Source organism: Suncus etruscus, chromosome 17, assembly GCF_024139225.1.
Source record: "Suncus etruscus isolate mSunEtr1 chromosome 17, mSunEtr1.pri.cur, whole genome shotgun sequence".
NCBI lineage: Eukaryota > Metazoa > Chordata > Mammalia > Eulipotyphla > Soricidae > Suncus > Suncus etruscus.
The window spans coordinates 48,293,042-48,315,585 of record NC_064864.1 but is presented as its reverse complement, the minus strand read 5'-3'; the positions used below and the strand labels follow the sequence as shown (position 1 = coordinate 48,315,585).

At 38.1% G+C, this 22,544-nt stretch overlaps 1 protein-coding gene and 1 non-coding gene across 2 annotated transcripts in view; both read right to left on the bottom strand.

Annotated features, from left to right (window-relative positions):
- CFAP58 (cilia and flagella associated protein 58) overlaps positions 1–22,544 on the bottom strand; it is a 131,633-nt gene that overhangs the window by 98,278 nt on the left and 10,811 nt on the right. Inside the window, exons 4-9 of the mRNA XM_049790426.1 lie at positions 21,320–21,476; positions 20,317–20,511; positions 11,009–11,146; positions 8,257–8,416; positions 2,959–3,041; positions 160–351 (exon numbers count right to left, since the gene is read on the bottom strand). Of these exons, the coding sequence (XP_049646383.1) occupies positions 160–351; positions 2,959–3,041; positions 8,257–8,416; positions 11,009–11,146; positions 20,317–20,511; positions 21,320–21,476 (925 nt within the window). The remainder of the gene's footprint in view (positions 1–159; positions 352–2,958; positions 3,042–8,256; positions 8,417–11,008; positions 11,147–20,316; positions 20,512–21,319; positions 21,477–22,544) is intronic.
- LOC125995150 (U1 spliceosomal RNA) lies at positions 5,215–5,378 on the bottom strand. The gene has a single exon (XR_007490739.1). It is a non-coding gene; the product is annotated as a U1 spliceosomal RNA (small nuclear RNA).

Below are 22,544 nucleotides of genomic sequence, written 5' to 3'. Positions count from 1 at the left end.
CCATCAGCTGAGCCTTGTTGATTTCACTATTTGGCCCAGGATCACTTCTTATTTTGTTAACATTATCCTTAGATCCTTATGTGAATGCTAAATTGAAATCTGAGTAAGTCCTATGCAATACTGTGTGACAGTCCAGATGAGGCCAGGGGAGCAGCTTACCTTTTGGGTGAGGTCACTAGCCTCACTGATGTACCGATCTCTTTCCTTTTCCAACTGGAAGATGATCTTTCTCTGCTTTTGAGCCTCTTCCTTGTAGTTCTGGATTTCTTCCTGCAGGTTCCTCTTAGCTTGTTCATGGAGCTTTACTAGGTCCATCTGTTTCTGGGTCGCATGGACTGCTTTAAGCATATTCTGCAAAGGCATAACACAGAAATCATACAATTTAAACTCTTGAGACTTTTTGTGAAATTTATTGTCTATTTCATCTTTAAAGTAATTAGATGTATTGTATTTTTGATAAATAATAAGAACCATATCCTCTCTTGTCATGTTAATATCTCACAAGACACTAAACACACATACAAATATACTGAATGAATGTTGTCATGTGCATATCTTATACATTCCCCCAATACACATAAATTAACTCAATATTTTTAAAACACTAATGTCCAGGTCTCAACTCCAAAGATTCATATTGAGAAAGTCTTGAGTGCCTATATCTACCAATACTCAGCTTAAAGGTGTTGAAATCTCCAGAATCATACCCACTAGTAGTTGGGAGCCATTTAGTTCCAGGATTCAAACACATAGTCTTGCATAAACCAGCCATGTGATCTACTACTAGCGCTACCTTTCTATATTTATTCAAGATGAAACTACTCTTGTAGTTTCTGACACTCAAGTTGTAAATGTCTTGGGCTGGTTCCCAAGAAGCTATGTTGTTCCCCTGAATTACAGAGTCAACAGCAATTAATTCAGGACTGTTTGTCTACTTTCATGGTCACAGCTGAATGGATCCAGTCTCCTTTCCTGGGGATTTTTTAAATAGGATCTCTAGATTTTTGCAACTAGAAGATATTAATGCAGGAGCTGTTGGTGATAGCATTTTTCTGCTCTATGAACTGGGTAACAATTTCACCAAAGAGAAAGGCAGATTAAGTAAATACTTATCAAGAAGTCCATTGATAAAAAGAATACACCTTGTCCCCAGCCCCAAGAATTCAGACCAGGTCAATTCCTGAAACCCAGGTGTCTCCTTGAGTTCCCTATGGCACGTAAAGTTCCCATGCCAAATCTCTAACCAATATCTGCCTACAGTGAAATATAAAAACTATTAGAAAATAAACAGGTAAAACACACATTGAACCTTGGTTGGGTGATGGTGTAGAAAATAGGAAAGGTCAAATTTGTTTTCAAGTACTGAATTAAACATTTTCTCTTGAAGAGATAAAGCCACTTCAACATGACACTGAAAGAACCAAAACACTTTAACATTGCCACCTGTCAAAACTGTTTCCCTCATTCAGCTGACAAAGGCGGCATTTCAAGACTGTGAAGAAAGATTGTATTACTAGGAAAGGTTGACTGCATGCCTGCAAAAGGTTAGTCACTGTGTAGAAACCAAAGATGCCATGACCAGAGGAAAAAAAATTTGCCCTGATCTAAAGGAAAAGGTAGCATTAGTCAAATCAAATTAACTGTAAAACTCAGATTGGGCTACATGTCCTATCATAGCAGAAAAATTACAGTTGATAATAAAGTATAAAATATAAGTATATTAAAATTGTATAGTTAAAAATAAGTTTTAAAGGCCAGAGCCATAGGACAATTGGTAGGGTGTTTGCCTTGCACATAGCTGACCTGGATACAATCCCTGGTACTTCATATGGTTCCCAGAGCACACCAGTAATATCCATGAGCCCAGAACAGGAATATCCATGAGATCTGAGCTCCATCAGGCATAGCCCCAAAACAAAAAAATAAATAAATTTAAATCCAATAATAGTATTTTAGTGTATAAATTTATAAATAATAAACTATATTAGGAAAGTCAATGATTGTTCTTAAGAATTATTCAGCATATAAAGTTATCTGACCTATTTTTCCTGATATTTGCCTCCCACCTCACCCCCAAGACTCTTTATTTCAAGATTAAAGGTAGTCAGTCCACTTTGCTAACATTTGTTCCATTCTGAAAAATGTAAAAGAAGAATGAAAGTCAATTAAACAAATAGTTGTTGTTCCAGTTTTGAAGAGATGAAGCTGTCTTAACCAAAAGCCTTCAGGTTGTGTGTCTGGACTCTAACGCCCAGCACCAACTGAAAGTTGCTCAACTTCCAGAGCTGAGCTAAAAGAAATCCTTGAGCAGAAAGCTTCCCCTCAGTCCCTACAAAGAGCTGATGTCCTAACATTGACTGTAATAGGGAAAGGGCCTAAGGGAGGAGAGGGCTAGAATAGAGGATATCAAGACACCCACTCCCCGCCCCCTCCTGAGTTATCCATTATACTGCATTCAAATACTAGAAGAGAAAAATAAGATGGGGAGAAATGCCACAGCCTTCAACAACCCTGAAAAGATAAAGGTTAGAAATGCTTCCTACCACCACATCATCATTATTACCTATCACCTCAAACATTAAAAAAAATTCAGTAGCATTTATTTGTACTTTTTGAAATAGCAAAAATGACAAAATTATATTCAATTGAGATATTTTGATCAGCTGTTTAAATACCATTAAACAATACAGCAGCAACTAAAACCAAAACCACAAAGTATGAAAAATTTCTGTGCATTTTTTGATAGTTATCCTCCATCCCACTGTATCCTAAGTGGGTATGCAGTTTCCATCATGGGCAGCAAATGCTGGGCTTCGGACAGTGTACAATGTGGACATGGGACCTTGGATTGGTGCTTAGGCGGAATTAGCAATAATACTCACTCTAATCTACTTTTGTTTGCCTCAGTCTTCCTCTGTTAGTAGGGCTGTACTTACCATGTTGCTATAACACACTCACCTTATTTAATATGTCCCTTTCTCTCAGAAGTTCATCCATTGCTTTCTTATCAAGCTCTGCCTGTTTTTTTGAAGCCTCCACCTCTAAATTTCCAGGAAGAAAGCAATAATAAATGTCAAGTCTACCTTATGGTATCTGCTCAAATAAAAGTAATACAAAAGTGAATTTCAGTTGGCTATAGGTAGCTGTAAACTGCTGTTTATTGGGTGTGACACAGGCTCCATTACAATTTCAAAGATCATGTCTTACTTTCCCTCTAAAAAATTGGAAACTGAGGCTTAGGGAGAATAAACTTCAGGGTCTGCAGCAAAAGGAGACAGGGCTAAGACTGAGAGATGGCTTGATTCCAAAAAATCCTGCTCTTTTTAAATATTTTTTATTGAAAAGAAATTAAGACACAGGAAGAAATTAGAGAAACAAACCAAAAGAGAAAACATTTAGATCAACTAGAATCTATTTAGGACTGTGATGTCTCTTTCTAGAATTCTTCTTTTTAAAATATATGTAAATAAATATAAAAATAAAATCTATGTTTATATATTTGTTCATATATTTACACCCCAAAATGGGCAAACACTAGGAATCACAGCGATAATACAGTGGAAATGTGCTTGCTTTGCATATGGCCAACCCAGATTCGATTCCTGGCACCACATATGGTCCCCTGAGTCTCCCAGAACTGATTTTTGAGCACAGAGCCAGGAGTAAGCCCTTATCATGGCTGAATATGGCCCCAAAGCAAACAAACAAAAGACTCACTTTAACACTGCTTTGTAGCTTACATTAGTACCAGTAATTAGCAGACATAAAACCATAATATATATATATATATATAGAGAGAGAGAGAGAGAGAGAGAGAGACTGGATTTATCCCCAAAATCCTCTAAAAACCACCAAGAGTAGGTCCTGAGTACAGAGTCAAGAGTAACCGCTGAGAATTACTGAGTATAGCCAAACCTCCTCCCAAATATATATGTATATATATTTATATATAATAATTATATATAATTCCCAAATATATATATTCCACCATCCTAACATGTAGGGTGTTATTCTTCTTGGCAACTATAAGCAATAATCTTTTGAAAGTTATTATTCATGGATATTTGAATTTTTTTTTTATCAGGGGAGAGCGCGAACGCAGGATATTTGAATATTGTATGACCAAAATCCAAGTACGAACAAGTTTTTTACTCTGTATCACATGGTGATTTTAAAAAATGGAAAGAAGAGAGAAAGAAAAAGAAAGAAAGAAAGAAAGAAAGAAAGAAAGAAAGAAAGAAGGAAGGAAGGAAGGAAGGAAGGAAGGAAGGAAGGAAGGAAGGAAGGAAGGAAGGAAGGAAGGAAGGAAGGAAGGAAGGAAGGAAGGAAGGAAGGAAGGAAGGAAGGAAGGAAGGAAGGAAGGAAGGAAGGAAGGAAGGAAGGAAGGAAGAAAGACAAAGTTATTGTTCACTTGTCTAGAAAATCCTGGATCAAAGTGGATTTGGTGGGGGAGGCCATATCCAGTAGTGAGGTCACACCAGGCAGATTTCAGGAGATCACATGTGGTGTTAGGATTTTTAACCACTATTGTGGCAAATGCCTTTAACCTCTGTACTAACTCTCCAGGCCTCACCCAGGATTTTTTGTTGTGGTTGTTGTTGTTGTTGTTGTTGTTGTTTGGGCCACACCTGGGCACCAAGGGATTACTTCTGGCTCTGCACTCAGGAATCACTCCTGAGTGATTCACTCCAGGTTTGGGAGACCATTTGGGATCCTGGGATCGAATCCTGGTCAGCCATGTGCAAGGCAAATGCCCCCCACTGTGCTATTGCTCTGGGCCCCCCAAAAGGGATTTTTTTTAAAAAGACATTTCTCTCCTGCCCACTTTCTCCCCAAAAATGTAATAGTGATTTAAATCCCTACTCAAGCTACCATTGGGTACTATTATTAGATTTTATTTTTGGCAATCTGATAGATTTTTTTAAATTAGTATGTCCACATTTAATTCACTTTTATTAGTAGTGAAGTATTAAAACCACTTTTTCATCTTCAATGAGTTTTATTTATTTATTTATTTATTTTGTTTTTGGGCCACACCCGGTGATGCTCAGGGGTTACTCCTGGCTATGCGCTCAGAAATCGCTCCTGGCTTGGGGGACCATATAGAACAACGGGGGATTGAACTTCGGTCTGTCCTAGGCTAGTGCAGGCTAGGCCGACAATCCTTACCCCTTGCGCCACCGCACTGGCCCCATCTCTTTTATTTTTTTTAACCAGGGGAAAGCGCAAACTCAGTCCCCCACTACTACAAATTATGCAGTCGAGTTTCCCACATTTGGGGAAATTTGCAGGGGCCAGCACATCGTAGTGCACTGGATAAGCCTCGCCCTGGGGAAACCACCTTTGTGATCATGGTATCTCCCCTGTCCAGTAAGCATAGATATTTGTTTTCTTAAATTGTCCTATACTTGCCCTTTCACCTGTTTTTGTTTTTGTTGTTGCTATTGTTATTGTTGTTGTTGTTGTTGTTGGTTTTGGGGCCACACCCGGTAACGCTCAGGGGTTACTCCTGACTATGCACTCAGAAATCACTCCTGGCTTGGGGGATCTAACGGAGGTCCGTAATGGGTCAGCCACGTGTGCAAGGGAAAAAATGTCCTACCACTGCACTATCGCTCCAGCTCCAAGAGTCATCTTTATTTTTATAACAATATTAAAGATAATAAATTATCTTTATTTTAGATGATTGAGATCTTTCCAGTTATTTGTATATGCAGCTATTTGTTTATGGAGCTATTTTTCCTAATATATTTCAATTATTCTTCTGGAAGGCCTGTAGACCAGTGAAGGCCTTAGACCAGTCTTCACATCCTGAACACAGTCACTGAAATTTTTATTGGAAATATTAAATGTTGAGACTAACGATCATATTTATATTTCTGTCATACTGAGTTTTTTTTTCCCAAGATTTGATGCTTCTCTCTATTTTTCCAGGTCTTCCTACAAACCTCAATAGAAATCTGCAGTATTTTTTCTTATGTCTTTTTGTTTTTGTTTGTTTTGGTTTGGTTTTGGTTTTTGGGGCACACCCGGCGTTGCTCAGGGATTACTCCTGGCTGTCTGCTCAGAAATAGCTCCTGGCAGGCACGGGAGACCATATGGGACACCGGGATTCGAACCAACCACCTTTGTTCCTGGACCGGCTGCTTGCAAGGCAAACGCCGCTGTGCTATCTCTCTGGGCCCTTTTCTTATGTCTTAAAGGTACCTTATTCACATATTCCTTAAATTTTAGTTTTTATTGTGAGAAAGGGATTTTTCCATCATATATTCTTTTTTTGGTTTTTGGGCCACACTTGGTGACGCTCAGGGGTTACTCCTGGCTATATGCTTAGAAATGTCTCCTGGCTTGAGGGACCATATGGGATGCCGGCATATCAAATCGCTGTCCGTCCTAGGCTAGCGTGCACAGCAGATGCCTTACAGCTTTCGCCACTGTTCCAGCCCCTCTTACTTTTTTATATAATAGAGCTATCAATATCTAGATATTTATTTTGTGATCAGCCACCCTGAAAAATTCTTATTTGTCAGGTTTTTTTTTAATTATTTCTTGTATTCTATGGTAGAAAGTCCTTAATATAAGGAGGATTCACTTAATGTCCAGTGCCTCTCTTTAATGAGGCATATGATAAAGAAGAGGTATTCAGGTGGTGGGAATGTTGTACTGGTGAAAGGGGTTTTCTGTTTATAACTGAAACCAAACTACAAACATGCTTGTAATCATGGTGTTTAAATATTTATATTAAAAAAAAAGAATAAGAATAGTAGTCAAAAGAGCCGAGAGAGAGAATATATTAATTTCTGGAAATTTAGGGATGAAAATCTGGGTTCAAGACTGAAGAAAGTAGAAAGAATAATTCTTTTATATATAATTTTTGAGCTTAGAATTATTATAAGCAAAGAGTATAGAAATTTAAATATAGCACTTCTGGGGAAGTCACCAAGCCAGTGACAAAGCAAGCTCTACTATTTTCCATTTTCCTTCATATATGTCCCTGAGGACACTAGATTGTGACTCATGCTACACTCCAATCATCCTGCAAGATATCTCCATACACCTCAAGTCTAGCATCATGCCTGCACTTTGAACGCATCCAATTCCGTGCAAGAGTGAATAAAATGAAGAAATTGTCAACTGAGCCACAGTTAAAATATTTCCTAACATCCTAAAAGGAAAAGTAAAATTTTATCTAGACATTGAGCTTTTACCTATTAGAGAGGTTGATATCTGTGTTAATTCATTCAGTGATTTACAGCAATGCACATGAATAATGAAGAATGCAAACCCCTATTATCTGTTTTCAAGTTCAATGTCCCTAACACCCCAAATTTTACTTGTTTATATTTATATAATTATATGCCCTATTTACATCAGTGCTATTATACCTAAATACTAATAATAGGTGACATTTAGAAAGCACTTATATATGTACTAGATACCAAGCCAGTATTTTATGCATCAGTGCATCCCCTCAAAAACTGAGGTAAAAGATGAAATCAGAATCCATGCAGTTCTGACTCCAGATTTTCTATCCTTAATGATTTTCAGTAATATCCAGCCCTCATAAATTTTTCCTTCAGAGGTCAACGAATGAAAGAGATGAGTAAAACAAGAGTTCACCATATGTAAAAGGACTAACAAAAAAAAATGTTATAAATTCCTTAGGTTTGTCCTACAGATTCTGGGTACAATGAATATTCTAATTTATCTCTTATCTTCTTTGGAAAAGGGAGAGTAAGACAAAGATCATGAAGAATACAGACTTTGGAATACAGATATTTTTTTTCAACAATAACAATTTTTTTAACAAATACTGGCAAATAGTTTGCAGTAGATTTACGTTGTCAGTATTGCCTGATAAAGATTTTTTTAAGGTAAGAAAGTGTGGAATCCAGAGTAATAATAATACAGCAGGCTAGGTATTTGCCATGCATGAGTGTGACCCAGGTTCAATCTTCCCTCTCTCCATCTGTAACATCTCCAGAGCACTGACAAGAATAATTGCTGAGTGCAGAAGCAGGAATAAGCCATGAATACAACTTCATCTGGCCCAACAACAACAACAAAAAGTAAATTGAGGTTTCAAGTCATCATCCCCTGTGTATTACCTGTTTAGCAATTTGAACATTATAATTATTTCCTTTCTCATGGTTTCAGTTTGTACATATGTAGCCTTGAGTTGACAATATTCCTGACCAATAAAACATTCATAAAATAAGACAACACAGACAAAGCATAGAATGACTCTTGGTTTACCTCTCTCTAATCCCATAATCTGATTCTTGAGAGTTTCTTTATGTTGCTCCACTTCTGACTTTTGATCTTCTATCAGCCGTAGTTTCTTATGGATTTGTTCTCTGATTTTGTTGAGTCTCCCAATGTCAAGGCGCATCTGATGGACCTCATCCTCTTTAGCCTGTAATTAGTAAGACAGAATTAACCAGGGAGAGAGTAAATAAATAGCCAGTGCTGGATGCTGGCAAACCCAGAACCAATCAAAGGTAATACTCCTGTGGCATTGAGAAGCTGTTCTAGGGGATTAAATCAACACACACTGCTTCTGAGAGAAACTTCAGACCTGTTGTGGGAATAAACTAGGTGTTCCTATAAAGCTAAATGGGATGTCTCCTGATACCACCACTTGTTGATTCCAATAAGTATACTATTATATTACCATAGTGTAAATAAACATGTCAAGTGTGTGAATTAACATTGTGTTCAAATAGCAATCTTAATAGACTCAAAAAAGTGAACTCTTTCAGAAAGCTATTAAGTGCCATATTATATTCCAACACTCATTTGGACCCCTGGGGCCAATGGTGCAATTGCATACACTAGAGAAGCAGATTAGAATAAGATGTATAGGGGCCAGCCAGCGAGGTGGCGCTAGAGGTAAGGTGTCTGCCTTACAAGCGCTAGCCAAGGATCAGGACCGCGGTTCGATTCCTGGTGCCCCATATGGTCCCCCCCAAGCCAGGGGCAATTTCTGAGCGTTTAGCCAGGAGTAACCCCTGAGCATCAAATGGGTGTGGCCCCCCCAAAAAAAAAAGAATAAGATGTATAAACAGGTGAACAGAACCATGATAAAAAAAGTGGGGTATAAGATGACAAAAGCCCTTTCAATCAATCATAATCCCTCCAAAGGACAACACTAGGGTTTCTTCTATGAAGTTCAATTTTTAGCATTTGTTTAATTCACTTTAAAAATGTTTTTACTTCGGAGAGATAGCACAGCGGCGTTTGCCTTGCAAGCAGCCGATCCAGGACCAAAGGTGGTTGGTTCGAATCCCGTGTCCCATATGGTCCCCCGTGCCTGCCAGGAGCTATTTCTGAGCAGACAGCCAGGAGTAACCCCTGAGCACTGCCGGGTGTGACCCAAAAAACAAAACAAAAAAAAATGTTTTTACTTGGGGCCAGTGAGGTGGTGCTAGAGGTAAAGTGTCTGCCTTGCAAGCGCTAGCCAAGGAAGGACCGAGGTTCAATCCCCCGGTGTCCCATATGGTCCCCCCCCAAGCCAGGGGCAATTTCTGAGCACTTAGCCAGGAATAATCCCTGAGCATCAAACGGGTATGCCCCCCCTCCAAAAAAAATGTTTTTACTCTTAGAAATTACTGGAAAAGCAACCAGTGCTTCTTCTGAAAATGAAAGTTTGTGATTATACACATCTCTAAGAGACTGAATTTATACTTAAATTATGATTAGATTCAGAATCTCATAGATACAGAATCTGTTAAAAAAAATCTTTCAGGGCCAGAGAGATAGCATGGAGGTAGGGCATTTGCCTTGCATGCAGAAGGACGGTGGATCAAATGCCTGCATTCCATCTGGTCCCCCTAGCCTGCCAGGAGCAATTTCTGAGCGTAGAGCCAGAAGTAACCCCTGAGCATTGCTGGGTGTGACCCAAAAACAAAAACAAAAAAATCTGTCATCTCTCAAGGTGCCCCCACCTGTTACCAAAAGAGAGAATTCATGGCATGAGAATTTATTGCTTTAATTTCACCTTAGGGGCTAATCCATTTTTTTTCCAAGAGGCAGTCGTTTCATTTTTGCTTCAACTTACAGCATCCTGATAAAGAACACTTTTGAGTCAAGACCTTCTGGGCAGCTTTAATGGTTTCTGAGCCTCACATCAAACGATCCAAATTAGTTGACCTAAGGTCCCTTTTGATTCTAAAATGTTCTAATTTCAGTAGCTATTAATCCAGACCCTGTGATTAGATTTCAAAAAAAATCCCAGAAATCTCCCCCAAGAGGGCATACAGGTGTGCAAATAAGTGTATGTACATCCATAAACACATTACAGCACTTTGTTTCAGTAGCTCCACAAAAGGGCTGTAATATGTGATGAATATGTAATATGTGTCATATGTGATGAATCACTGCTAAAAGGCACGTCCTACTCTTACTCACTCATTTAGGTGCACTATCTAATAAAACCAAGCAGAGTTTATGGGTTTATCGAAATTAAAATGATTAACATCAAGCTGCTTTGCTCAGCATGTGTCATATGTATCAACGTAAAAAATTGTTATCCAAACTAATTTGTCAGCACGCTTTCATGAGGACAGGGAAGAGAGGGAAACTTCCTTGATATTTATATTGGGCAGAAGTTAAAAAATCATGATTCTACAATCTTGGGAGTAAAAACCTAAAGTCCTTCTCAGATTCTTCCACCTTCTCTATATAAATAGTAAAACATAACTGATTCCTTTGCTCTTCACTCATAAATGTGCTATAGCTCTGGGCTACTTCCAAGGTCAAATTACAGAGTGTTTGCTTGGGGAAGTATTTGTATAATCATAGGATCAATAACCAGATTTTAAAGTCAGAATGGGAATATAAACTGTGTGCTCCCAAGTGTAAAGCAATCATGTACATTTGTGCCTGCCATTGATGTATCCAGGCAAATCCAGGTCATCCAAGGGTCCCATCTACAGAAGTAACTCTTATTATTAATAGGGAACAAGGGGGAAAGTGCTAAAAGGTCAGTATATGACTAGGTGTTTACTCTGAGCTCTGACGCCTTCTGCTGGTTTTCCTGGGTTAGCTGTTCACAAATCAAAATATGTTGCTCATTTTCTTGCTGAAGTTTCATGTTTCTCATCTGAAACTGCTCCAGTTCCTTTGCAGCTCTCTCGTTCAGTATCTGAAAGTGAGAAAGAAACTGGTTATGGCTTTTTAATCTGATTATCGTATCTGCATACCCACAGAAGAGGCCCGACAAACCTGGGTCGTTCCCAGCAGCCACAATTTCTTTTGTCTTTATAGAAATTGTTCTTTATCCCTGATGAAAGCACTATTGCACTCAATATGATGAATGTTAAATGGCTGAGGCAAATGACGCCTCCTAATGAATAACACAGTGTGTGTCAATTTTTTTCTGAGAGCCTTGGGAAGTCTTGTTCACAGGTGGTGGATAAATATTTTAATGTCTGTTTGCCATTTGGCAGATTTTGCAGGCTTCACATACGCAACAATTGCTATAATCATTGCAAATGAACTCAAGATTCAAACGGATTTTATCAGCTATGGGGTTCTAAAGCTACATCTTCAGATGCAAATCCTGCATTAAAATGCCTCGGACATTTTTGAAAAGGAACTGCTCACTAACGCTAACACAGAAACAATTCCCTTTTAATCCAACTTAAGTCAAAAACAGGGAATAGCAGTGGAGTGATTTATATCTGTGTCTGTCAGATTTTCCTCTTCCTTCTTGACTATTCTGAGCAGACATGGTTTTATGAAAAAGGGTATGATTATATTGCAGGGTAAAAGTGGAAATCAGTCTTTTGGCAGAAAATTGGGAAGGTGGAGAACTAACAAAGGGGCTAAAGGAAAAAGAGAGAAGATATAGTAACCCCGTTCAAAATATAATGTCCATGCCAGCATATGGAGAGGGGGGTCCTCCCAATTTCTCATCAACAGTTACTAAATAAAATATAACCTGCTGTGTTAAAAGTGAGATTGTTTCACATGAATTCTGTGAAATCCAACTGCTTGCTAAACAAGGCATAATCTTTTTTAACTTCATGTCCAAAGTCTTTCAAATTTCATCCTCAAAGAAAACCTTTTCTTGTGCTTACCACAGATTATGTATTACCGGGGCCAGGGAGGTGGCGCTACAGGTAAGGTGTCTGCCTTGCAAGCGCTAGCATAGGACGGACCGCGGTTTGATCCCCCGGCGTTCCATATGGTCCCCCCAAGCCAGGGGCGATTTCTGAGCGCATAGCCAGGAGTAACCCCTGAGCGTCAAACGGGTGTGGCCCAAAAAATATAAAACAAAAACGAAAAAAAAAGATTATGTATTACCCATTTAATATCTTGCTTTATATAAGATTAATAAAGTGACCAGGGCCCGGAGAGATAGTACAGCGGTGTTTGCCTGGCAAGCAGCCGATCTAGGACCTAAGGTGGTTGGTTCGAATCCCGGTGTCCCATATGGTCCCTCGTGCCTGCCAGGAGCTATTTCTGAGCAGACAGCCAGGAGTAACCCCTGAGCACTGCCGGGTGTGGCCCAAAAACCAAAAAAAGAAAAACAAAACAAAAATAAAAAAAAAAATAAAGTGACCAAAAATTAGTGTTCTCATATAAATTTTTAAATAGAAAGATGCTGTGTAACTTGGAACTGGATATATAATATAGCAGGGAGGGTATTTGACTTGTACATGACTGACCTAGGTTCAATCACTATTATCCCAAGTGGTCCCTTGAGCCCACCAGAAGTGATTCCTGGGCACAAAGCAGGAAATAAGCTCTAAGCACCACTGGGTGTGGCTAAAAAAACCAATAACATAATATTGCATAATTTTTCAATTTTTTGGGAACTTTCTAAAATAAAATAGTGTCAGGAAACTACTTTGTTAATTACATAAATTGTCTCCTTAAGAAATGAGAAAAAAAAGGGAAAACTAGAAATACTATTTGAATTACCTTAAACTGCTATTTTAGGGAAAATGTTTTAAATAGTGTCATATTTTAAATCCATAAAGACTGAGTATAGTTTTCTAATAAGACTATTGAAAATAAACTATGTCACAATTGTACAAAGGAATATTACAATACAGTTCTCTTAGTGCCTGCACCTTAAGCTGCTATATGTTTTTTTTTCACTGAAGAGCATGTGTAGTTGCACCATGATGTCAGCATTGCCTAAGTAACCAAGGTAATTTTAGGACCACTAAGACTAACCTGAGATCTATTCAGGTTTAAACCAGTGTCTATAAGAGTTTCCAGGTTTAGTATTTGTGCTGGATGCTGGACTTTTTGACCTATCACACCCACTAGGACTATCTTGTGTATAAACACTAAAACTGGAAGACTTTTGTAATCATGGAACCTTCACATATCATTGATTCCAAGATTCCCAAATGATATGATTTGTTCAGATAAGTGTGAGCAAAGTTATTAAAAGAATAAAAACTCCACTCTGCTCCATGGCTGTGAGCTCCTCCTAGTCAAGAAACACCAGCATGGAACATAGAAAACATCACACTCCAACTGCAATAATGGGGAAACAATGCAGGCCTCTGCCATACTTAGAGAACACACTTAGAGATGGTAGCTCTGGTGACCCAAAAAGTACCAACCACATATTTAGCCTCTCAGATAATGGAGAATGTTCAGGAGAACTCAAAGAATACATGAAATGAACTGAACACGCTACAAATAAGAATCAAGAAGATCTGAGAGTAGAAATAAGAAAACTTCAAACTAAAATAACAGGGCTGAAAAACTTGGTAGGTGAAATGAAAACATCATTGAAAACCCTCTCCAACAGATTAATAGTGATTGAAGAAAGAATAAGTGAGCTGGAAGATGAGATGCATATTAACTTCATACAACATTAGAAAAGAGCTCCAAAATAAATAATCAGACAATGGGGAAAGTCCTCAAAGAAGTTGAACAGACGAAAATGGAAGTCTTTGATAAGCTCAACAGAAACAACACAAGAATTATTAAAATCCCAGAGACACAGGAAGAAAACCTTCATGTAGTATCAACAGTCAAGGAAATTACTGCAGAAAAACTCCCAGAGCTAAAGAGTGCATACAACCAAATATTACATAACCAAAGAGTGCCAGCTAAAAACGATCCAAAGAAAAACACCCAAAGCACATCCTAGTCACAATGATGAATCCCACAGACAGGATGAAATACCAAAGGCAGCAAGATAATAAAGGGAAATTATGTACAAAAGGGCATTCTTTATTTTTTCTGTTTGTTTTTGGGCCACACCCAGTGACACTCAGGGGTTACTCCTGGCTATGCACTCAATAATTGCTCCTGGCTTGGGGGACCAGATGGGACACCAGGGAATCGAACTGCAATCTGTCCTAGGTTAGTACATGCAAGGCAAACAATCTACCGCTTGTGTCACCACTCTGGCCCCCAAAAGGGCATTTTTAAGTTTACAACTGATTTGTCACAAGAAATTTTCAAGGGTGAAAGACAATGGTGGAATATAGTGACAAAACTCAATGAAATAAATGCTTCACCAAGAGTACTTTACCCAGCAAGACATACACTCAGTTTTGAAGAAAAGATACACAGCTTCACAAATAAGCAACAGCTGAGGAACTTTATTGATTCAAAACAACCTTAAAAGAAGAATTAAAAGGTCTACTTTAAGACAAGGCATACCCAACAAACAAACCAAAATCTTACAAAAAGATGACACTAAATCTTAGCAGGGCAATCATCTTTCTCAACATTAATGGACTAAATGCACTAGTTAAGAGACACAGAGAGGCAAGATAAGTCAAAAAGTTGAATCTAATGTTTTGCTGCCTATAGTAGAGAAACACATCTGAATAGTCAGAACAAACATACTCAAACTCAAAGGATAGAAAACAATCATTCAAGAAAACAACTCCTTTTAAAAGGCCAGAGTAGCCATATTAATTTCAGATGACACAGACTTTAAACATAAAAATGTTATAAGGGACAGGGATGGAGATTTCTTAGTAATTAAGGAATATGTACAACAGAAAGACATCACTTCTAAACATATAAGCACCCAATGAGGGATGAGCAAAATATTTAAAACAACTGCAGACAAACTTGAAAGAATATATTAATAATGATACAATAATAGTGGGAGACTACAACACTGCCTTGTCATCACTTGATAGGTCAACCAGGCTAAAACCTAACAAGAATATACTAGCACTGAAAGGAGCAAGAGAAGAAATTGCCCTAGTAGATAATGAGTGTAGGGCTCTCTATCTCCAAAAAACAGAATACACATTCTTCTCCAATGCACATGGGTCATTCTTTATAAAAGTCCACAACAAGGACATAAAACATATCTACATAAAATAAAGATGATAGAAGTTATGCATGTAACCTCTCCTATCATAATGCACCGAAATTAGAAGTGAATAACAAGCAGACACAGAGGAAAAATTTAACAACTAGAAATTAAACAGCTCACTACTGAACAACCAGTGGGTCAAAGATTAAATCAAAGAGGAAATCAAAAGATTTATGGAAACAAATGAGAACAAAGACACAAATTATCTGAATCTGTGTAATACAGCTAAAACTATACTAAGAGAAAAATTTATAGCTTTACAAGAGCACATCAGGAAAAGGGGGCCTACATAAATAACGTAATGACATGGCATATAAAATTGGAAAGAGATCAACATAATGAACCAAAAATAGGAAGATGGAAGGAAATAATAAAGCTTAGAGCAGAAATTAATAAATGGGAAAACCAAAAGCAACCCAAAAGATCAATTAAAGAGTTAGTTCTTTGGAAAATTAAACAAGAACAATAAACCACTAGAAAAACTCACAAACAAAAGAAGACAGATAAACTTAATAAACCAAATTAGAAATGAAAAGAATAAAATTACTACAGGTACTACAGCAATTCAAAGAGTACTCAGAAGTTACTTTGAGAAACTCTATGCCACAAAACATGAAAAACTGGAAGAAATTGATAAATTCTTGGACTCTGGTAACCTTCCAACATTGAACCAAAATGATATATCTTATTTAAACAGACCCATCACTATTAAGGAAATTAAAATGGTAATCAAAAGTATTCCCCAAAACAAAAGCCCAGGCCCAGATAGATTCACTAACGAATTCTTTCAACCCTTCCAAGAGGACCTACTGCTTATACTTTTCAGGCTTTTCCAGGAAATTGAAGAAACAGAAACACTCCCAAATAGTTTTTATGAAGCTAACATAACCCTGATACCAAAAGCAGTCAGATGCCACAAAGAGAGAGAGAGAGAGAGAGAGAAAGAGAGAGAGAGAGAGAGAGAACTACAGACCAATATCCATGATGAACACAGATCCTCAACAAAATCCTAACAAATATGATCCAATGCCTCCTAAGAAAGTCATACATTAGGGCCGGAGAGATAATGGAGGTAAGGCGTTTGCCTTGCATGCAGAAGGTCAGTGGTTCGACTCCCAGCATCCCATATGGTCCCCCAAGCCTGCCAGGAGCGATTTCAGGAGTAATCCCTGAGTGCTGCAGGGTATGACCCAAAAACAAAACAAAACAAAAAGTCATACATCAGGGCCAAAGCAATACCACTGCGATAGGGCATTTGCCTTGCACACAGCTGATTCAAGATGGACCTGATTCGATCCACAGCTAGAAATAATTTCTGAGTACATAGCCAGGAGTAACTCCTGAGCATCACTGGGTGTGTCCCAAAAACAAACAAAAAAAAAAGTCATACATCATGACCAAGTAAGATTCATTCCAGAGATGCAAGGATGGGATAGTTCAAAATATGCAAGCCAATCAATGTAATATACCACATCAACAAAAGAAAAATTAAAACCACATAGATGCAGAGATAGCAACTGATAAGGTCCAACAGCCATTCATGATAAAAGAAAAAAAATTCTCAACAAGATGGGAATGGAAGGAACTTTTCTCCTATTTTGTTGTTTGTTTTTTGTTTGTTTTAGTTTTGGGGTCATACCCAGTGATGCTCAGGGATTACTCCTGGCTATGTGTTCAGAAATCGCTCCTGGCTTGGAGGACCATAATGGATGCCAGGGGATCGAATCAGTCTGTCCTAGATCAGCCATGTGCAAGGCAAAGCCCTACCACTGTGCCACCACTCTGGCCCTGAACTTTTCTCAGTATATTCAAGGCTATTTACCACAAGACCATGGCAAATATTATACTCAATGGATAAAAACTGTAAGCCTTTCCCATAAGATCTGGCACAAGGTAAGGCTGCATCCTCTCAATACTCCTATTCTACACAATACTGGAGGTACTTGCTATAATAATTAGGTAAGGAAAAAGATATTAATGGCACTCAGATAGGAAAGGGAAAAAATCAAGCTCTCACTGTTTGCAGAAGACATGATAATATACTTAGAAAATCCTAAAGGCTCTACCAAAAAGCTTCTAGAAATAATAGATTCATATAGCAAATTTTGTAGCAGGCTACAAAATTAACACTAAAAATCAATGACCTTATACACAAACAATGAGAAAAATAGACATTAAAGGGGCTGAAGTGGTGGTGCAAGCAATAGGGCATCTGCTTTGTACACGCTAACCTAGGATGGACTGCAGTTCAATCCCCTGGTGTTCCATGTGGTCCCCCAAACCAGGAGCGATTTCTGAGTGCATAGCCAGAAGTAACCCCTGAGCATCACAGGTATGGCCCAAAATACAATATATATTAAAAAACAATCCCACTCACAATAGCACCACAGACTAAAATACCTTGGAATCAACTAAAGAAATGAAGGACCTATACAAAGAAAACTATAAAACATTGCTTCATGGGGGCCAGAGCAATAGCACAGTGGTAGGGAATTTTCCTCATATGCAGCTGCCCACAACATACCTGGGTTTGATCCCTGGCATCCCAAATGGTCCCTCAAGCCAGGAGCGATTTTTGAGTGTATAGCCAGGAGTAACCCCTGAGTATCACCAAGTGTGGCCCAACTATAGGGTATATAAAGGAAAATGTAGGCAAAACACTTCATGATATTGAGACTAGAGACATCTTCAAGGAGGAAACACCCTGTCCAAACCAGTGAAAGCAGAGATAAACAAATGTGATTATATCAAACTGAGAAGCTATTACACTTCAAAGGAAACAGTGACTAGGGTAAAAAGGTCACCCATATGATGGGAGAAACTATTCACCTAATACCCATCAGATAAGGGGCTAATGTCTATGACATATAAGGTACTGACAGAACTTAACAAGAAAAAAAAAACCTAACACCATCAAAAAATGGGGAGAAGAAATTAACAGACATTCCCTCAAAGAAGAAATACAGAAGGCCAAAAAGCACATAAAGAAATGTTCCACATCATTCATCACTAGGGAGATGCAAATCAAAACAACAATGAGATATCATCTCATGCCACTGAGACTGACACACATGACAAAGAACAAGAGACACCACTACTGGCATGGATGTGGGGAGAAAGGAACTCTCATTTACTGCTGGTTAGAATGCCATCTAGTCTAACCTTTCTGGAAAACAATATGGATAGTCCTAAAATAAATTAGACATTGAGCTTCCATTTGATCCATCAATACCATTACTAGGGATATACTCTAGAGCTACAAAAATACAATACAATAATACTCTCTGTACTTCTATTTCATAGCATCACTTTTTACAATAGCTAGAATCTGGAAATAATCCATATGTGTAATAACAGATGATTGGCTAAAGAATTTTCTTCACTGTATCTCAGCTTACCTGGAATTGGCCTAAGAGCAGCACTCCAAAAGCCCTCATGGGCCTCATTCTCCTTTCTCTTTTTCCCAGTGATCTAGTATGAATTTCAACAAAGATTAGGACTTTACAGATTGTGAAACTTTATAGAATATAGACATTTGAGCCTAACCTCTGACACTTAGTATTCAGTTCATGAGATTCATTCATGTTGGTGCATGTAGATACACAATGGAATACTATGCAGCTGTTATAAAAAAATAAAGTCACGAAATTTGCCTATACATGGATAGATATGGGTACTATTATGTTGAGTGAAATAAGTCAGAAAGAGAGAGCTAAACACAAAATAGTTTCACTCATCTGTGGGATTTAAGAAAAATAAAGACAGTATAGTAAATACCCAGAGACAATAGAGATGAGAGCTGGAAGGACCAACCCATGATATGAAGCTTACCACAAAGAGTGGCAAGTGTAGTTAGAGAAATAACTACACTAACAACTATCATGGCAATGATAGATAAATACAATGCCTTCTCAAAGATAGGCAAGGGATAGGGAGGAGGGAAAAGAGGGACATTGGTGGAGGGAAAGTTGCACTGGTGAAGGGAATGGGCATTTTATGGCTGAAACTCAATTACAAACATGTCTGTAACCACAGTACCTAAATTAAAAAATTTATTTAAAATAAAAGATTAACTAGCAAAAAAGGAATATTACAATACAACAACAATAGTGAATGGTATATTGAACCCTATCCAATACAACTTTCTGTAATGATATAAATATTATTTATCTTCACTCTACAGTTTTATTTTATCCCTATTAGCCTGGCTATTGAATACTTAAAGTGTTGCTAGTGCAACCAAAGAACTAAATTTATTTCATTTAAATAACCCAAATTGCATAGCCCACCTGGCTACCATATTCAGAAATACAGTTCTATAACTATGGGGCACGAACATGAATGAATCTCATGAACTGAATACTAAGTGTCAGAGGTTAGGCACAAATGTCTGTATTCTATAAAGTTTCACAATCTGTAAAGTCCTAATTGCTGTTGAAATTCATACTAGATCACTGGGAAAAAGAGAAAGGAGAATGAGGCCCATGAGGGCTTTTGGAGTGCTGCTCTTAGGCCAATTCCAGGTAAGCTGAGATACAGTGAAGAAAATTCATTGAGTGACATTTTTGTGACACATATACTCTTCTATATGATTCTAAGATTAAAAGAAATTGGCCTATGGGAGGTAGAAGGGGAAAAGAGAAAGCATATCTACCTATTAGAGCTGCTCAGGGACCACTGTAATAGTACTTCAGATAGGGTACTTGTCTTGCATGCAGCCAAGCTGGGTTTGATATCTGGAAACATGAGGTCCCTTGAGCCCCACAAGATCGGATCCCTGAGTACAGAATCAGGAGTAATCCCTAAGCACTGCCAGGTATTCCCTCATATGAACAAAAACTGCTTTTCAAAAATCAAATGCACAGCTGTGTTGTATTACCAACATCCACAGTGCAAGGTGTTTACTACTTTCCAAAAAAAAAAATTCTAAAGGTTCCAACAGATTCTGAACAAATAGGTTATTATTTGTGTGAGGACCCACAGTGCAATCATACCAAGCGTACCTTCTGTTCCTTCAGTTGCTGTTCCAGTTTCAGCAGCTCCTCCTTGCTCTTCTGCATATACTGTTGCAAGGCCTTGATTTCCGTCTGCCTGCTATCCATGTCCATTTGAATCTGTTTCAGCTCTTTCTCTAGTTTTTCCTTCTTCCGAGACTCCCTAGAAGCTTCATTCTGACGTTGCTGAATCTCTTGTTGGAACTATGGACAGAAAAGAACAGGAAGGAGAGGAACAAATCATACTCCACCAACCAAAGTTTCTCTCTCAGATCTTTCTTTTTCAAGGTTACCACTACCTAATAGTATTCCCTATCATATACACACTGAATGTTCAAGCTTTTCAGGAATGTATTGCATTGTTTTCAGAGCCTCTGATGGTAGAAATAAACCCACCAAGAAAGGTATAAACTCTAGCAGGAAAACCCAGAACACTAGACTAGTTAAATAAAGGATTCATCCAATGTCTCATCAGTTGGAACTAAATAAAATACATCCCATAACCCTATTTATGAAATGATATTTTACAATAATCTTGGACATCACTAAATAATTCACTATAGTTTCATCAGGAACAGTTCTGAAAAGTCTTATGACTGCTCAAAGAAAATATCATGTTCTTTTCCTGCAAGTATGTGTTATTTGTTGGACTTCTAGCCAATAAAAAAAGGCTCAAAAGAGTTTGCTATAGGGTTTCCTCAAAAAGGACCAAAGAAGCTATATCTACCATTTCCAGATGCAGGACACCGTGGCCTTCCTCCAGAATACTTTCTTACAGCAAAATTATAAGTATTGCCCTGCTTTACTGACTTCCAACAAAGAGCACTGAAAGATGTGACAACAAAAATTGCTCCAGTAAGAAAAAATAAAAATAAAAATGAGCAGAACGGTGTATGCTTTCTTTAGGGCCCAGCAGATAAACATCAAAGAGGAAGGAAAAGGGAAGAGAACCTGGGGAAGGACATCCTCCAGCACTGTTCGTTCATGGTTCCCTCGATAGAGGTAAGCTCACCTGCGTGATGGTCTGCTCTGCATCTTCTCGGTTTCGCTCAGTTTCTTGCTGCTGTTCAGTACTTTGAGCTAAGGCCTCTCGTAATTTTACCACTTCTGACAAAAGTTGGTCTCTCTCCTTGGTTACTTCTTCTTTGAACTTGAGTAAATCCCGGATACTAAAACAGAATGACGCAAGAATCAGACCACACTCCTGCTCAGGGCTCTATTATAGCAGCCTCTGAGCCCATGGGAAAGGTTCATTCAAGGTCAAGCATGAACACAACACAAGTGAGAAAGAGAAAGATATCTCTGGCCTGCCTCAAAAGCTGTTTGTGGGTTATTAACTGGATGTATAAGTTCTGCAGTAATATAAATAACATGACCACTTTTCTTAATTTTGAGGAATCGCTGGATCTCTACATGTATATGTTTTGTGCAGGTATTTTATGTAAATTCAAAAAATATAACACACGATGATAACTGATTATTTTTGAGGAACAGAATTTAAGTTCGTAGAAGAGTTGGAAGGTGGAAGTAGATGAATTTTACTCTCTACTCCACTTAATTATTTTACTCTGCTACCATGAAACTATATTTTTGTCAACAATGGTTGTAATTAACCTTGAGGAGATGCCAATTTAGTAAATGATTTTCTTAATATATCTACTGGAGGGTTATCATCACAGCTACAAAGTCTAAAATGAAACATAAACATAAGTATCATACACATTACTAATGGTTTCCAATCCATTTACCCAGACAAGTTTCTCTCAATGGAATACAATCTAGATTAAATGTTCCCAAGAACTAAATTTGGAAAATCATTCATACTGCCTTTTTCTTTGTGAGGAGGGGGAGTGATAGAGGGCTTGAGACAATTCATTGAGTTGAATTGTAAGCCAAGAGCTACCTGTAGATTCCAAAAACCATTACGTATGATTTGGCTTCACTTTCTGCAGAAGTAGCATCGCGGAGGTGGAAGCCCTGTCGAATGTGCCTTGTACAGCTGAGCTATTCTAGAACACGGCAGCATTTTGAAAGCTGGGAAAGCATAAGAGACGTGGCAGCTGACAGTCATCAAATAGCTACGAAAGTCAACTTGACAATATTTACTTATCAACAGCTTGGCTATAGCATAAATATTTAATAAGGAGCCTTCAAAACTGCACTCAAGAAGTCAGTCAGAAGGAATGATCTCTCTCATATGTAGGACTTAAAGATACAAGGCAAGAGGGGCCAGCACA